Raw genomic sequence first — 17,616 nt, 5'->3', positions numbered from 1 at the left:
CGCGTGCGGTGAAAGTGCCACGGGCGGTTTTTAAATTGTAAATGCGACCGTCGTCGGCCAAAGACTGCAACAGCGACCCAGTCGTGCCGGTACCTCCGATCACGCGATATATACTCTCTCGGACAATACATTACTTGTATATTTTTTCTCGCGGAAATCCCTAGTTCCCTAGCACCGATATCCGAAACAGAACGACGTTTGCACGGCCAGTCGAATTTTTGCACTTTCATCATACCACCGTCCATAATAAACAATACCGACTAAGCGATCCAATAATCATATACGATATTATTATTATAGCCGTCACAGATCGTTCTATAATCTGTGTACCTATACATAGACTCGACCGCGAAAACGCGTAACGGAAATCTCGGCGCATCGAAATATTTATTTATTATCGTGCTCGTGACGCGATCGCTGTGACTGATGTGAACTATATTGGCTATGACTTTGGTCGTCAGCCGCCGCGGTTGGTTCAGTGGTGGTGGCGGCTGCGGCGGCGATCTCGATGGACCTGACAGGGTGCACGTCCGCTTTTTTGCGGATCGTCGGCGGCGGCGTCGGAGTTGGCGGTCCGTTGCTTTTCCTGATGCTCCTTCAACTACCTTCGTCCCAGTTGTCAGTCGGGACAGTGACAATAGGGTTGGGCCCGATCGATCGTTGGCGACCGCAGAGATTTGGCGGCGGTATCGTCGGAGATCGCGACGAACAGTTGCAGGACAACGAGATCGTCGAAGACCGTCGCGCTAAACCATCGATTCCTCTCCCGCCCGTCGAACCCTTCTTCGACTATGCCGCTTCCATATACAGTTGAGTCGTTATTATAAAATATACTTTTATGATTTTGCACACCCCGAATCCCCTAACATTTTTCTCGCCTATAACATAAATATTGCACAATAGTGAGTATCTAACCTACTGCAGCGAGTTCATATAGTTTCAAGTGTTAGTTTCGACTTTTTATCTGACAAAAACCATATTTTTTTTTTGGAGTTGACTCGATAGTTATAGGTAAAATATGCAAGTTGTACATCTGCGAATAACTTAGATTGACAGCATTAATAAATTTGACCTAAGAAGTCGCTTCTCGCTAAATCCATTACGTAAAATGATGTACGAAAATGAAAACACAAGTTAATTATTGTCAAAAAAATTATTCGTAACACTTACTTTAAGTTCACACAAGTGGACGATTCTTTAACCTGTAAAATTCTTACAGCTCTATAACTAACACCTAAAATCTATTAATTGTACAAAAATACTTTAGTAAATGATTATGTTAATAAAAACGAAAGTAACAAAACGTAACTTATACAGTTTGTTTTAGTTTTTACACGTCGGTTTAACTGCAGTAGATTTAAATTTGTTCAATCTTGCTAAATCAGTGTACGATGGTTATTTTAATTATTCGTAATAAACATATTATATTATAATATTATACTCGTACGGAGACTATGAAAAAGAATAGCAATCAACCCGGTTTCAGTTTTTTTCACTTCTTCTGGTTTGGTTTATAATAATGGACGGGGTTTCCGCATTGTATGAGCGTCGAGTAGTGCTCATACGTATATGTAGACATATGCCGACTGTGCACACGTTGACACGTATAATATATATAAGTCATATTTGCCACGCGTTTTTAATAACGTGTTCTCGAGTATAATATTGTAATATATATGTTTATACTTACCAGTATTCACGAAACGTGTTATTAGTATGAATGATTTGACAGTAATGCTGCACTTCGTATTATGTATTATATTATTATAATGTATTTAATAAGGTACTAAATACACAAAACTAATACGTGGTACTCGTAGAATAAATATAACTCCATATTATTATAATATCCATGTATATTAACGAACTCGTTTTGTTACCGATCGAAGGACATTGACGCATTTTTTTTTTTTATTATTTGAAAAGTCGTTTGCTTAAATAAATAAAATAAATAAATCGCTAATTCATTCGTAGAAATAAAACCACCATACAATATGCCATATATGCGGCATGCACGTATACTTTTAAGTTTTAATACAACATTATTATAAAAAAGCTTGTCAATAAAACTATTGAAAAATGATGAAGGCATTAAGTACTTGTATTATTACTAGTAAAACTATTCTTAAGTGTAAATAATGATTATTTTACAAGTGATGCACCTCACCAACGAATTAGCGTAACTAACTATTAACTAACAAGCTATAAGTGGTGTTTTATGATTTTAATAATGAATTTAACTCGTTGTACAATTATTGAATATAGTAGATATAAACATATATCGACGATTTTCTTAGAAAAAAGAGCATACATTAAAAATAAAACATGTTTGAGATCATTTTGACGTGGACACCCTAATGGATGCATATGACAAAGTAATTTTTGAAATCAACAGATTTCAAATTGTAGTCATAAATCTACAGATTGTTTAGATTGTTTAGAGATTCGCTATACGGTAACAATTCATTAAATTTCTACACGTCTTGATGAAAATAGGCTACCTAGGATGAATACATAACTTCGTATTTTTCGTAACATGCACCTTTTTAAGTTAGCTGACACGCGTAAAATGTTGATACTTGTATGACGTATACAGCTACAATAAATAACATAGTATAATAATAAATAGGTGATGATATTAAAATATATAATATAATAGGTAATTCAATAGTATCTGTATAAAAACCTGAAAATCAAAACACTTACAATGTTTAGCAGTTTAACGTAATAATGAAAATTTAAGAGATTTTAACATTACATTTGATGTTATTTTAACGATAGTAAATAATAAAATAAAAAAAATATTACAATACTATCACATTATTGATTTCATAAATTATCATTAATTATCACTAGGGTTCGAATTTGAAGGCAATATAATCAATAAAAAATGCCTTTAAATTGTGAAAAACGGCAAAAAAAGCATTTAATTTATATAAAAAACCAATTAAAAAATTTGCTAAAAAATTAAATAAATTAACTAATTTGTATTAAAAAAATAAATCATTATCATGTACTTAGATAAGCTATTTTCAATAAAACGTTGACGGTTATTTTATTATTATTATTATTATTAAAAAAAGGCTTTTGCTTTCAAATCCAAACACTAATAATCACCATACTAAATTGTTTGATTTATTGTCTCTATACAGTTTACATTTTAGAAAATAATTAGTACTAATACTTAAAAACTCAAAATATTACTTTATTATTGTGCATATAACTTTATCTTTCTAATATATTGTGTACAATATGTCCCGAAATTTAACATGCTTATTGTAAATAAAATATTAAGTAGGTTTCTAGGTAAACATTTTCCTGTTTAGTATTATTGAATAAAACCCGTATTATTCTCAACAGCTTTGATTATTGCCCGATTCCCGTTAGTTGTTATAGTTTGTTGGATGTTACTTACATCCATATTATATTATTTAATGTCAACGGTCATATATTCAAGAATTAAAATTATTATTTATTTTATAACTCATTACGTATTAAAAATTTTAAATATTTGATAGTTTAAAAAATTTTTGAAGCTTGCCAACAAATAAGTAGATTGTGTATAAGCAGTATACAAGAACCTACTATTTTAGATTAATCCAAGTTGTCTAAGTAGTTTTTAGTATCTAGTAGTCGTTATTAACGAGGTGGAAATATTTATTTAATAATTCAGGAATTAAAAAGAAATGTAACATTAAGCAAACCAGTTTTGTGCATGGAAAAACAAAGTAGAATTTCATTTAATAACAGTTGGCACTTGTCTAGAATTTAGTTATATAATATGCCTAGGATCTATATTAAATCTTTGCCCTCCGGTAGGTATTATTTTTTTCAAATTTAACCTATAGGTGTTTATATCTTTGGGGCCTTGTGAAAAAAAAAATTGTCTGCTTCACTTGTCACAGTATATCATATTTTTTTAAACTCTAATTACTTGTTTGTCTGTTATATACATAATGTATATCAATATAATATATTATATAACAAGAATCACTAAATATAAGTAAAGTGTATGAATAAATTGTACAAAAGAAAACAATGTAAATACTAACAATATAAAATAACTAAAATTATTATTACAGCAACGTGATCACTTAAAAATGTTTTTCTCATTGTTGGTAAAAATGATAATAGGTACATTTTATAGGTTGAAGTCTTTCAATTTTCATCTTCGCTATATTTAATAATAGAGCAATTCTTTTACTGCCGATACAATACATTGTCTCATAGAATTTCTCAGATAATTTTTCATTAACTTAATTTTTGAAAAATTATTGCCGAGTTCCAGTTTCAGTAATTAATACAAATTATACTTATGCATTATGCACTTATACCAGAAAAAAAATAGCTTTATTAGAACCAGTCCAGTACAACTTTGCATTCAGTAATTGTTACAATTTTACAAATACGGTGGTTCAAAAACAATATATTGAAAAAAACATAATAATTCCACGAACTAAATGAAGAGTTGTGATAATAAAGTTTTCAGACCACTAGTTTTTTTTTTTAATCATAAAAATTATGAATGCCTAGATGAATAAAACGGGTTAATAAAAATTAAGTATTTTAAAAATGTAATAATTTATTTTTAATTTTAGATAAACGAATAGTTATTTTCTTTCCGCGACAAAAAACATAATTTTTGTGTAAAAATACTAGCAGAATTTTTAACAAGAGAATTTTATTCCATTATTTTTTAACATCAGGGAAAATTGTTGATAAATAATTTTCGATATGATAATAAGCATGGTATTTTATCATTTTAAGTTTTAGTATCTCTAAAAAAGGTTTTTAAGATTTTTATGTAAAATATATGCTGATGTACTTACTGTATTTATTTACAAAATCATACGATGATTTTTTGGTATATTCTTCGGTTTTTTTGCCATACTATGATTTTATCTTTATACTATTTTGTAAGGTATATTATATATATTGAACTTAATTTTTCTCTTTTTTTGTTAATTACGTATAAATCATTTTATTTTTTAATTTATTAAAAATTAATTCTTTTACTATAACACACACACTTTTTGAAACTGGCATTGCATTTATATTTTTAAATTAAATATTTATTATCATAATTATATTAAACTTTCCTATTTGATATTAGATTAAATTAAAATTAAAAAATTGACCTGTTAAAATACAATCTATAAAAACAAAAATACATTTTCCAACAATGAAAATTTAATTTACTAATATAAAAATATAAAATACCATAGTAAAAAATTAATAAAGACTAAAATTCAATTAGTATTTATGTGATATTCGATTTAAGGTTGTTAAATTCATAAATAAAATTTATATTATATTATATTGAGAATACATTGGTAATACAGTTCTAATTCAACCTACTTAAAATAAAATATACTATAGTTAGTATGTTTAATACCAAGTTTATATATATTCATAATTCATACTATGATCGAAAAGAGCTAGTGACATGCATTATAATAACTATGATAGACATCGTCGAGAATAATAATACAAAATTGAAAATAGTACTTATTAAATATAGGTACATAATATTGATGGAATTGGATGCATTTGATCTAATAAACTAATTTTCATCAATTTAGTAAACAATTAGGTAATACAATAACAAGAATCAAAATAAATAGGGAAATTTTCTCGAAACTATTGTGGTACAGAGAAAGTTAACTATATCTAACTATGTATAATACATTAAATAACTAATCAAAACATAGTAAAACGTTAAGAAGCCTTAGAACCCAAGTTCTGTTTTTAGAACCTATAATATGTTAGGTTAAATAGTGTTTATGAATAATTATATTAAACACAATATATTTTACTGTAAAAACAATTTTGTTTACTCTACGAAGAAATTTCATAACATTTATAACAATGAATTATTTATTATAAGCTTTATCAAGTGTGATATTGGATTTTTCACGTTTTTTTGATCACATGATTAGTTTTATGTCAATATTATAATATAAATTGAATGATTTTTTGAGTATGCTCATCCCCCATTTTTTTTAGTAATTAATTTATGAAAATTTTGATTTTTTAAATTTTAAATTATTATATTTATATTTCATCGTACTTTCATGTACTTAGGTTTCTTGGAATATTAAAAGAAAGTCCTATGATGATGACACAAAGTTCTTTTTTTTCAAGATACAACTATCCTTTTTACTACCAATCGTTATTGAATAGATTTTTTTGAAAAACGTTGAAGCATCTCGTTTGAATTTCAAACAAGTAATTTCTTAGTTTTTTTTCACATTTTGTGCTAAGAATAATTTAAAAAAATCAAAGCAAAAAATTACGAGTATTATTGCAAACATAAAATTATCACTCATATCATTGAAGTTCTGCTCAGAATCTAAAATGGTGGGTGGACATGAGTTGTATGCTTTGTGAAATACCTTGAGTGCGGTAGTACCGTTGATTATAAATACTAACTATTTTCAACATTGATAATAGCGATAGTACGAGCTATGACCTGTCTTTTCTCACCTCGATATTGCTAAAATAATTTATTGAACTTTACGTACCAACATGCACACAATATTTAATTTAACACGGAAAAGCGCTCATTAAGGTTACTACAAGAATACGGAGTAAAAACCTACAAAATCAATTTCTTTACTCACGTCAATATACCTACTATATTTTATTTAATGTATTTTATTGTCGCGTTTTTGTGTTTTAGTGGAGAAGATGGTCCGCCGCTGGGCTCCACTTATATGGTTAGCACCAGATGAACAATTTCTTCCTGGTTCCGTGACCGATTTCTTGAATCACGTTACGCCTAAGCCACGTGGCCTGTCTAACGACGTGCAACAACACTCCAAAGTGCCTATGGGCCCGGATTCGCAGTCGTGGTTTTTAGTCACCAAGTCTGAAGTTGGTGAGTAATACTTATAGTGTATACATAATACACGTACAAATTATACTAAAAGTGACTAGTACTAATGGCTAATGCCGTATATATAATATATATATATATATATGTATATATATACCATTGTACATACAGGAAAATGTATTCTTTTAACAGCGAACACTTATTATCATTACTTATATAACTGCTAGAAATTTATTTAATAGAACTTTAACTTTGTATTTAATGAAATTATTTCACTTTAGATTATTTTAATTAAAATTTGTTTTAAAATCAAAAGTCAATATTATATTATAGTGATTATTGTCGTCTTATTAAGAGGACTGTAAAAAAAGTAAAGGTCAACTTAATTATTTTTAAAAGTAAAAGATGTTAAGGAAAGTTTGTCGGAATAAAGATTTGGTTCACTTCTTTAAAAAATAATCACTGTGTATACATTGAAGGCTGTTACGTATTATTGTATTAAAGTTTATTCTGTGGCATATTTTAAAATTTCTTTTTTTATTATTTTTTGAGGGGGAGGGGGGTATTTAAAAACCTTTTCACTGCACCTACGTAGCAAACCATTTATGACTATTGAACATTTTTTTCCAGGGTAAGAATCCCCCCCTTCCCAAAAATGCGCCACTACATCTACTTATGTATATAATTATAAAATACAAGCAGAGTTCGAGACGATATATTAAAAAATATTAAGTATGTTATATTTATTAATAAAAAGCACTTTCATGAAATAATAAAGAAAAAAAAGAAATGTATTTTAAAACTTAGGAATAAAAATTTCTGAATTTTTCGAAAATAAATATGTATATTTCAAAAAATTAAATTGAGATAAATTAAAACGCATTCATTATACATTAATGTATTAAATATATGAATATATGAATACATTACTATTTTTTAACATTGAAAAATTATAAAGTTATGTGTACGTTAAAGTGTAGCTAAAAATCTTATGATGTACAAACGGGAATACAAATAAGACTAAATATTTGTTTCTCCATTGACTTGGAGCAATAAAGCCTGTAACCACGTGAGTATGTGCAACTGCAGATTACCTAGACTCTAGAGTCTAGAGGTTATGACTTCGAATTTAAATTCTTCGTAATTGTAAATAATAATAATGTAATATCATCATTATGCAACTGATAATGACGTGTATAGTCATAATACGATTATTATGTTATAATTGTCGGTGTACACGGACCAAGTCGGGTGACCGGAACATAAATCACAATAATATATAAAAATATATGGCGATTGGCAGGCACACCATTCTAAATCAGTACCAAATACCAATATATTTATATTATTAACATTATGCGAGTTTGCGATTCAATGGTACAGTAAATCAATTACATAAACACTTTCGATTGGATAGACAATTGTATTATTATGATTAACCCTTTACGGTTCTATACATAACATAATGTTACAATGTTATTCACGTAAAGACTCGAATAAACACAGAATTCCTCGAATCTTGTAATATGTAACACATTACATTATTTTAGTTGTTGTCTATGTCTGTATTTAGATGACTGTGCTGTATTAGTGGCATACTGTGGATATGTAATGTCACGATAAATTTTAATACGGTTGCAGACTGTAGTATACCTACATGTGTCTGGTGAATGGATAAAATATCGATATACATATACGCTATAAACGTAGACAAAAATATCAAGTTTGACTCAAATTACGACTGAGAAAAAAAATGATATATTTTGTGTTTAATAATTTGATATTTAATAATACCAAGCAAGTTGCTCTGCTGTATAGTTGTTTAACGACGGATGTACTTTAACATTGAGGTCACATGTAATTAATGTTAAATTTGATAAATCATTGTAGGTATGTACGGCTAAAAACGATTTCAACTAGAATCTATCTGTCAGTCAATATTTCTATGGACTTTTTATTGGATATTTATTTTGGTATTAATAATTACATTTTTTATAAGTAATGACTAATAAATATAAGGTAGGTAGGTTAAATACATTTTTGGTAAAAATAAATCATACCCTTATATTATATAATGTGTATTATAACATTATTTTATATAATATTATTATAGCTGTTGTCTGTTATAAGCTTCATAACTTAAAATCACCGAAAAACAGTATATATTTGAATAGGTTCACGGTAAAAATAATTTCGAACGAATCTAAATTTAATATTTTAAAACTTTTATAGTAAAAGTATAATAAATAATAATATGAGTACAGACGAAAAGTTTCAATTCCTTATGAATAATATTTTTTGAAATAGGTAGGTACATAAAATAACAAAAATTGATAGTTTTCGTTTAATTATCCAATTTTAAATGAATTTTGAGTTTAATATCTATAAAATTAAATCATCTCTGTGTATTTTTGATAGTATTTTTAAAAAATGAGTTTAACTTATCAGGAATTGTATATTAAAATTTTAAACTTTGGTACTGAAATTCAAATTATTATGAATTTATAAGCACTCAATTATTTACATATTTTTGTGAAAGTTTTAAATGTATACGCTTATTAAAAAATGTGTGGCAATATTTTATTGATATATTTTAATTGCTGTAACAAAAACTTATGAGAACCTTTTAATACTATTAACGTTTTTTTACTAAGAGAATATGTTTTTATCGATATTCATAAAGTTATAACGTAAAAATTGTTATTATATATTAAAAAAAAAAAAAAAAATTAAATATATTTGAATATTTTAAAAGCCTATAAATAGAGTAACACATCAATATTATTAACCATGTATAAATTAATTTTTATAGTATTAGTGTTTTTTTTATTTTCAATCTCTCAAACACCAACTCGATTAAAATTTTTACCATAAATCGTTGTAATGGTAGAAAATTGAAACAATTTTACTGCTCCGAAAGGTAATAACAGACACACAAACATCGTTTCAAAGTCATTTTGATACAATGATTACAATTGTAAGGATAAGCGGTGGTATACAATGATTTTTAAATAATTTGTTTTATTCATATTGTGTGTTAAAAAAAATATATAATCACTAAATAAATAATTTATATTATTTTTTCCGTTGTTTTCATTATTTTAGTTAGGTAGGTAATATGATGTTTTGATAATAAGCAAATAGAAAGTGTCATCAATGGGTGGCTTCTTTCTTCGAAAACTCATGACCTGTTAACTCTTATCAGTTTATCATATATTCTTATTGTGTCTAATATAATTTGATACAGATTGTTTATTATATGTGAAAAAAAGTAATAATAGTAATAAAATTGATGTTTTGGTTATAACAACGATAAAATAAATAGTACGTATATTTTTTGACAATACGTAAATATGGCCTATTGGTTAATAATATGCGTAAAATTCCAAGTTCAATGTATGCAAACTTAACGTTATGTTGATTGCAGTCATTCAACTATGATAATATTATTGTACATAATATAATAGTATATTAATTATTATACAATAATACGCTTATTTTGACTTAGAAATATATAAATTTGAACGTATTTTAATTTTAGTTACTCCCACATACACTATTTAAAATTATATTTAATTGCTAAAATAATGTATCTATACCTAACCCAGTCAGTAAGTGTTTGTTTTAATGATTTCGATTTCGATGACACACCTCAGCTATTCAATCATGGACATTAAAATATTATTTAAAAATGTAAAAATAATCACTATTAAATCTTTTCAATATAGGTACCTAATATTATATTTCATACACTTTATTGTATATAGGATTTTACATTGTATTCTACATTTCTATAAGTATAATTATCTAAATTATGTGTTTTTTTTTTTAATACTAATTACTACTACATATTTTATGGTCTTTATATAATTTAATGAATGTTTAGATTAGGCATGTTAAACGTATGGCTCACGAACTACATGCTGCTCTAGACTATTTTTCTAAAGTCCGAGGCGACCGGGTTCATCTGAAAATTAAGTGAAAATAAAGACAATTACAACAATAAAATTAATATAATTTTTATTTTGTGTTGAAACTATGCCAGAGAGAGTTATATTTTAATATACATATTATGTACAATGTAAAATATTTATTTTCCTAATAATAGTATGAAATGTTTTTTCTTTTTTTATTATAAGTTTATTGTAAGGCCCGCATAGTATGCTAATCAATATTTTTGGTCCAATTGATAATTTACGTTTAACATGCCTAGTTTAGAGAAGCGAGTAGTTTAAACTATTTACATAAATAGTTAATGAATAGAGTATTATCTCAAATTTAGATAGGCATATTGCTATATTATAATATGTAATGTCGGTTTTTTTTTTTTTTGGGGGGGGGGGGGTTATTGGGCCTTATACCTATTACCTATACGTATCTTCTAAAGTACATAATCATGTTGAGCAATAGTAATTAGCAGGTGGCTCTGTTTATACTAGGTAACAAATGTACGTATAATGTGAATATGCGTGAATATGCATCATATTATATGTTACATATTTGATATTTTAAATATTTTAGATTTTTTGCATTGAATATTGATACTAATTTTATTAATTTGTGTTTAAAATCAAATTTATTTTATGATTTTCATACATTTTAGTTTATTAATGGAAATAACTGGGAATGAAAAATGTGAACATATTATAACATATCAACCTATATTTATATAATTTTGAGTACTATTGGTTTAAATATTTATTCAATTCAAGATCATACATTAATAATGAATTCATTTTTTTTTTCAAATTTAAATCTAAATTTGAATAGGTATCTACAATCTATAGTTAAATGCTTTATGAATAATAATTATAACAAATCAAAATTAATGTGAACAAAATTTCTGGTTGCTATTTTTTGTGTTTTTAGGGCTTATTGTTTAGTTCTTTTTAGCATTACTATAAAGTCTGAACCTAGCAGATTATAAACAATATGATATTATGACTAGGCACTAAATATTTTAAATTACAATCTATACATTTATTTTAAATTGTATTCATATGTTGTATATTTATGTTACATTGTGTTATAGTTAATTAGTTATTTTTATGTTAACTCTGCAGCTTTCATTACTCCGTAGATAATATTATAATATTTAATGTTCTTGTTATATGAATAACAAACACATATTCTTAAATTCATAAACGAACATAGACTTTCTAGAATGTGTCAGATTCATTACAGTTTGTTCGTTTAAGTCACATGGCTTTACATTTCAAAATTATTATATCGTTATTAGTACTTAAATAATATTATATTTTTTTGAAATTAACGAAAATAAACAAACCGAATACAATAAGTTTAAATATTATTTCGCAAAATATTTTAATATTAAACTATATCATAGATAGGTACATTGAAATATCAAATATACAGAATATTTAGGTACTATATACTTACACTTATCTACTACCTACGTTCTAAGTATTATTGAATAATTTTTAATATGATAAGTTTAATTTAATGAATTATATTTAAAAGTTTTCATTGTTTCTAATGTATTTTTTTTATCACCGCGGTGATACTACACGCGTATAGTGTATACCAATTATACATTATTAAAAAAATGACTGACATTTTATGTATTTATTGTTCTCTCGAGTCTCAATTCTTAACACCGGATTCTAATGAGATAAAACATAATTCTAATTAATTAAAGTTCCATTCATAATTATTTAAGATATCATTCAAGACTGTTGCTGAGTGCTGACTAATTTGTCTATAGTTAACAACAATATTGAACTCACTGTTAAGGACGAGTATATCATTGGATTTATCTTCTTCAACTAATGACTTAAATTTTGAATTTTTCAGCACAGTACCTACCACTTAAGCCCTTATAGTTATATTCTGATCAATAAAACATTTTAATATTCAGGTAGGTACGCACCAATTTTTTACACTTTTGGAGCTCCCATCTACTTTATTCCCAATTATAGAACTAGGTATAATACTATGATAGATACATTTAAAATCAATTGAAGTGTCGAAATACGTATTTTATAATAGTATATAATTATTATAACTGCGTGTTAAAACCATTAATCAAACATATAATAATAATCAGAGCTTATGATTTATGAATTATGACACTAAAAAATAAAATTTATCGTGTTAACAATCATACGTTCTTAAAAATCTTGATACGATAAGTGCTTAATAATTAATATACACTTTAAATGTTTAAAATTGTAAAAATAAAAAAGTATTAGTTGTAAATCAAAATAATAATTTTTAAGCTTATTGAAACATGAAGTATGTATTTTAAAAATGCGTTATAAATTTCTAAGATTATTTATTAAACATGAAAACCTCGTTATAGAACACAAAACCGTATAAACTGCAGTTAACACTAACTTAATATGGTAAACCATGTACCAGTGGTTTTCAATTTTTTACAACAGAACCCAAATTTTCTACAGAAAATCTATCTCAACTCATATGGTTTTTCAGGATAAAAAGAATAGTTCTAAATATCTAAATAAGTCTACTTGCTGATCTTATTTGTTTCCGTTGCGTCAGAGTTGGACGCGGAAGTTCCAAAATAAACCGTTCGTTTTATTGCGATAAAGACGTCCCGACGATAGAGGAATATCGTTAGAATTAAATGTATACTGCAGGATACAGAAATGGTATGACAGCGGTCATTAGTTAATTTGCAGGATTAATAATTTATTTATATATATTAAATAATATTACTTTATAGTAAGTTTATTTCCGTACCACAATTTGAGAAATGTTGGTATAATATCCCATATTTTAGAAGAAACATACATATTTTTATTTTTCATGCTATAAAAATTTAAATTTGTATAGTATACTGGTATAATGGTTTTTAGGCATTTTAGTTTTTTTACCTTCTTTATCATAACAATATAAAAGTGTAAAATAATTTACTGATAACACAAAAATAACAAAAAATATCAAAAATTAATAATATGTAATTCAAAGATTTCTACTCTACTATGTAGTAAATTTTGGGTGTACCTACATTAACAATGAATACAGATTACAGTAGCGGATGTGTTCAATTTGAATTTAATGATAAATTTGTTTACTAAAAACAATTCTGATTAAATACGATAGACGATGTGTCATATATTATGGTCTAAAATTGCTCTAAGAATTATAAAATATAAAAAAATTGCTCCTATGAGGAATCTGCAGGTAATACATTTTTAAGTTTAAAATATTTAGTAAATTTTATGAGTTTTTATCTATTAATTAATTTTTATATTTTTTAATTTTCGTTTTTTTTTATTTAATTAAAAAAATTGAAATTTTATACTTTTGATCCCTCAAAATGATAAGATTAACAATACGATTTACAAATTCAAATTTTACTAGAAACCACTCTCAATTTTGAAGGTTTTATTACCTTCTACTTTACAAGAAATAAAAATTGATTGGAAAACCAATATGATATTCATAAATTCATTAATTTTAAATGTTGAATAACTGTGCTTATTATAACTACTTATATCTGAAACAAGAAATTATAACTCACTCTTGGTAGACATAGTTTAAAATTCTGAAAACAAAATGTATAAAAAAAAATGGCACAAATCATGTTCCCTAATATGATAATAATAATGTTATATAAATATAATAAGAATTATATCGTGTACGTTTGATGGTATTTATCACAGCAAGTTTCTTTATTCGTTTACCGCAGAACAACTGTTGGAAAATACGACTTCCGTGTTATACGGGCAGAACCCGAACACCACCACCGTCCCCATCTACGCTCACGTCACTCAATGCGGTCGTAAACATTTTCACGTGTCGTATTGGCTGTTTTTCCCGTTCAGTCAGGGCAAACCGATATGCACACTGGACATGGGCGTACTCGGCCCACTTCCGTTACCAGTCTTCAACAACCGATGTTTTGGTACCCTCAAAGAATTCGGCAGTCACGTGGGTGATTGGGAACACATGAGTCTCATGTTTAACGTACGTATGATACCTACTTTGTATATAATATGTATTAACCATAAAAGTCTTATCTGATACTTATTATACATAGGGTAATTCACTAATTATATTCATAAGTCATAACCTCCAGAATATGCGTCTATTAAAGTTCCGATTTTTAGAATGGTTTGGTTATATTCGTGTCACGATAATATTTTTAAAAATTAGTGATACATTAGGCTTGTTTTTTTTAATCGAAATCCATCTTTATATTATACAAATTATTAAGCATATGATTTATTTTGAAAATGTATTACTTTATTATCTAAATAAAATTTTTAACTAGTTAGTTATTAAACTTTATATACAATATACTCACTAATAGGAAGTCCATGGTTATTAGTTAAGAAGATACACGTTGATTTGAAAATAGTACTCATGAATCTTTTGCATCTATAACATTAAGTTATTAGTATTTTAAAACATTTTTTTTTTTTTATTTCCCGAATAAGTTAGTAAGAATTAAATTAAATAGATTAATATTAAATATTATATCTATTTCAGATTTTAAGTATATCAATTTTATCATCTATAGAATCGAGTTTCCTACTGTTATTATTTTAAACCGTGTACTTAAGTCTTAGAAGCGTTTGGTTTGCAATAATATTTATTAAATGTTTTTTTTTTTAATCGAAGAAAATCATACAAATTATAAATTATATAGGTACGCACATGTTGTAATATTTATCCATGTAACATTTATAAATTCGATATTATGTAAAAGTGAAAAATGACCTTGTATCAAATTGTCAAGTCTCATTATACAAAACTGAATGTTACATCTAAAAAAAACCAACTGTGCAAAATGTATTTATATATATTCTAAGGTCCGAGGTTCTTTAATAAAAAATGGAATAATTTCGACGTTGAAACAAATTTTAATACTAGTGGATATCTACGTACCTATTAATATGTTCGTTCAACAGAATAGACATTAATAGATTATTAAATCATTTATTTTAGAAATATGATGTTAATATATAATTATTAATAATAATAATAATTAATTTTACATTTGTTATATCCTACTTATCAAATCTAAATAATTTTTTAATTTAAAAATAAAGCTTTGGCAAAATATATAATATAACCAAAAAAATTTAAATATAATTATTTCGACAGAAGTGATCTTTGCGAGCAGCTATATAGTGTTGCATGTACATTGTCATAGAGTTTATCTATTTATTTTATAGATATAAAGTTAAAATAATACCCATTTACTCTTGTTGCAGGGCTACGACGAACCAGAAGAAATGTACGTGTCTGTGCACGATGCGGGCGCGTTTTACCGGTTCGATCGGAATCGTCGGAAGTTCGTGTTCAACCGACAAGAAGTGCGCAAAGGTTTTTTGCAAAAACCTAAGTTTCCCGAAGTGGTGCATTTGACAGACGAAGGCAACCATCCGGTGTTATTCGCGGCCAAGGGATCTCACGGTCTATGGACCGCTCCAGGTCAGATCTATAACATTAAAATCATAACAATAATATTCGTATACGTACAACTACGGCATTGCGGTCAGCGTTCGAATAAATGCTTTCATTAAAAAAAAAAAAAAAAAAAAACCACAATAACTATAATAATATAATAATGTGATTGATGATATTATGCATTACCAAAACTGATTCTTTCTAATCGTTTTACAGGAAAACACAAATACGTGCGTATACCACGATTGTACGACGACAGCGGTTACGGATTTCCGTGGAAAACTTGGCTAAAGGTCGACGTGTTAAACTCGTCAAAAAAACTTCCCATTTGGATGCAGTATTACGGTAAATGGGGAAACCAGCACAGTAAATGCCATCCAATCTCCAAAATGGGCTTGCAAATTTGTCAGTTTACAGACGGGCCGACGGGTATACCAATGAAGCCGCACGATTTCCAATGTCAAAACTCGACCAAGTAACCAATGGTATCTATTACTGACTGGAAGAGAAATTCGCTGGATGGCTGCGATGAATATCAACCATGACCTAGCCGACTTTCAAGCGATGGAACGTGTTTTAGGTCAACGTGTACCACTGTTATATTGTATTGTTATTGTTTTTATTATTATATTATTTAACTACACTACATTATAAACGTGATGGGTCTCAGTAGTTTTAAGGATCTAAAAAATCAATATTGCGTGTTATGCGATTAATGTTTTGAGTGAAAGTAGGACTTCCTGATCATCGATTTTCCTAAGACAATAATTAGTTTTTATATATTTATATATATACATATACATATATATAAATTATTCACTTGCATATTATTTTATAGCATGTAAATGATCAATGTCTGTGTTAAATAAATAAAAATAATGAACATTTATGACTTACTGGTTTTATAATAATTTCAGCATACTGTTCCTGACGTTCCTGTTAATAAACATAGTGCAAACGTACAGCAATTTACTCTCTAACAGAAAATTGTAGGTTATGAGTACATAATAGCTATACATTATAAAGGTACTTCCTAGTTCTATTTACATTCATGCAATGATTAAATTTTAACTCGCCTACTATGGGTGACATAAATGGTTCAACGAACGATTGAGTCAAACAGGCCACAATAGATTCTTTAATTACTTTTTTCCTTTTAATAGATGTTATTATTATTATGTGATGTAATATAAAAATAAATTACTGTCAACAATTTTTGAACCCAAATAATAATAATTGTCAATTTATATATTTTATATATTTATAATTAGATATTTAAATTACGCAGCTAAAACTGTTTAAATTAATATTATAAACTGATTAGATATGTTTTTTTATTAGTTTATTTACAAACTATATATAGCCGTAAGTGACAA

General features: G+C 26.9%; 1 protein-coding gene across 2 annotated transcripts; it reads left to right on the top strand.

Annotated features, from left to right (window-relative positions):
- Positions 1 to 65: 65 nt before the first annotated feature.
- Positions 66 to 17,071, top strand: LOC112596322 (vacuolar protein sorting-associated protein 62). Of its 2 annotated transcripts, XM_025341934.1 has the most exons (6): positions 66 to 809; positions 6,683 to 6,880; positions 14,514 to 14,791; positions 16,045 to 16,264; positions 16,457 to 16,585; positions 16,658 to 17,071. In XM_025341934.1, exons 1-6 carry the CDS (start codon positions 509 to 511, stop codon positions 16,717 to 16,719), a joined length of 1,188 nt encoding a protein of 395 aa, XP_025197719.1. In that variant the 5' UTR covers positions 66 to 508; the 3' UTR covers positions 16,720 to 17,071. The 2 variants fall into 2 exon arrangements, with proteins under 2 accessions (XP_025197719.1, XP_025197718.1); XM_025341933.1 differs by having other exon boundaries at positions 16,457 to 17,071.
- The last annotated feature ends 545 nt before the right edge of the window (positions 17,072 to 17,616 follow it).

Source organism: Melanaphis sacchari, unplaced genomic scaffold (assembly GCF_002803265.2).
Source record: "Melanaphis sacchari strain LSU unplaced genomic scaffold, SCAv2.0 Contig31_pilon_pilon, whole genome shotgun sequence".
NCBI classification, from domain to species: domain Eukaryota; kingdom Metazoa; phylum Arthropoda; class Insecta; order Hemiptera; family Aphididae; genus Melanaphis; species Melanaphis sacchari.
Note: the sequence above shows the minus strand (reverse complement) of the source record. Positions and strands in the feature narration are given on the sequence as shown.

Coding starts and splice junctions, on each gene's coding strand:
- LOC112596322 (XM_025341933.1), top strand. CDS start 509: ATGGACCTGACAGGGTGCACGTCCGCTTTTTTGCGGATCGTCGGCGGC. Junction 14,792..16,044: donor ACATGAGTCTCATGTTTAAC/GTACGTATGATA, acceptor CTCTTGTTGCAG/GGCTACGACGAACCAGAAGA. Junction 16,265..16,456: donor CGGTCTATGGACCGCTCCAG/GTCAGATCTATA, acceptor ATCGTTTTACAG/GAAAACACAAATACGTGCGT.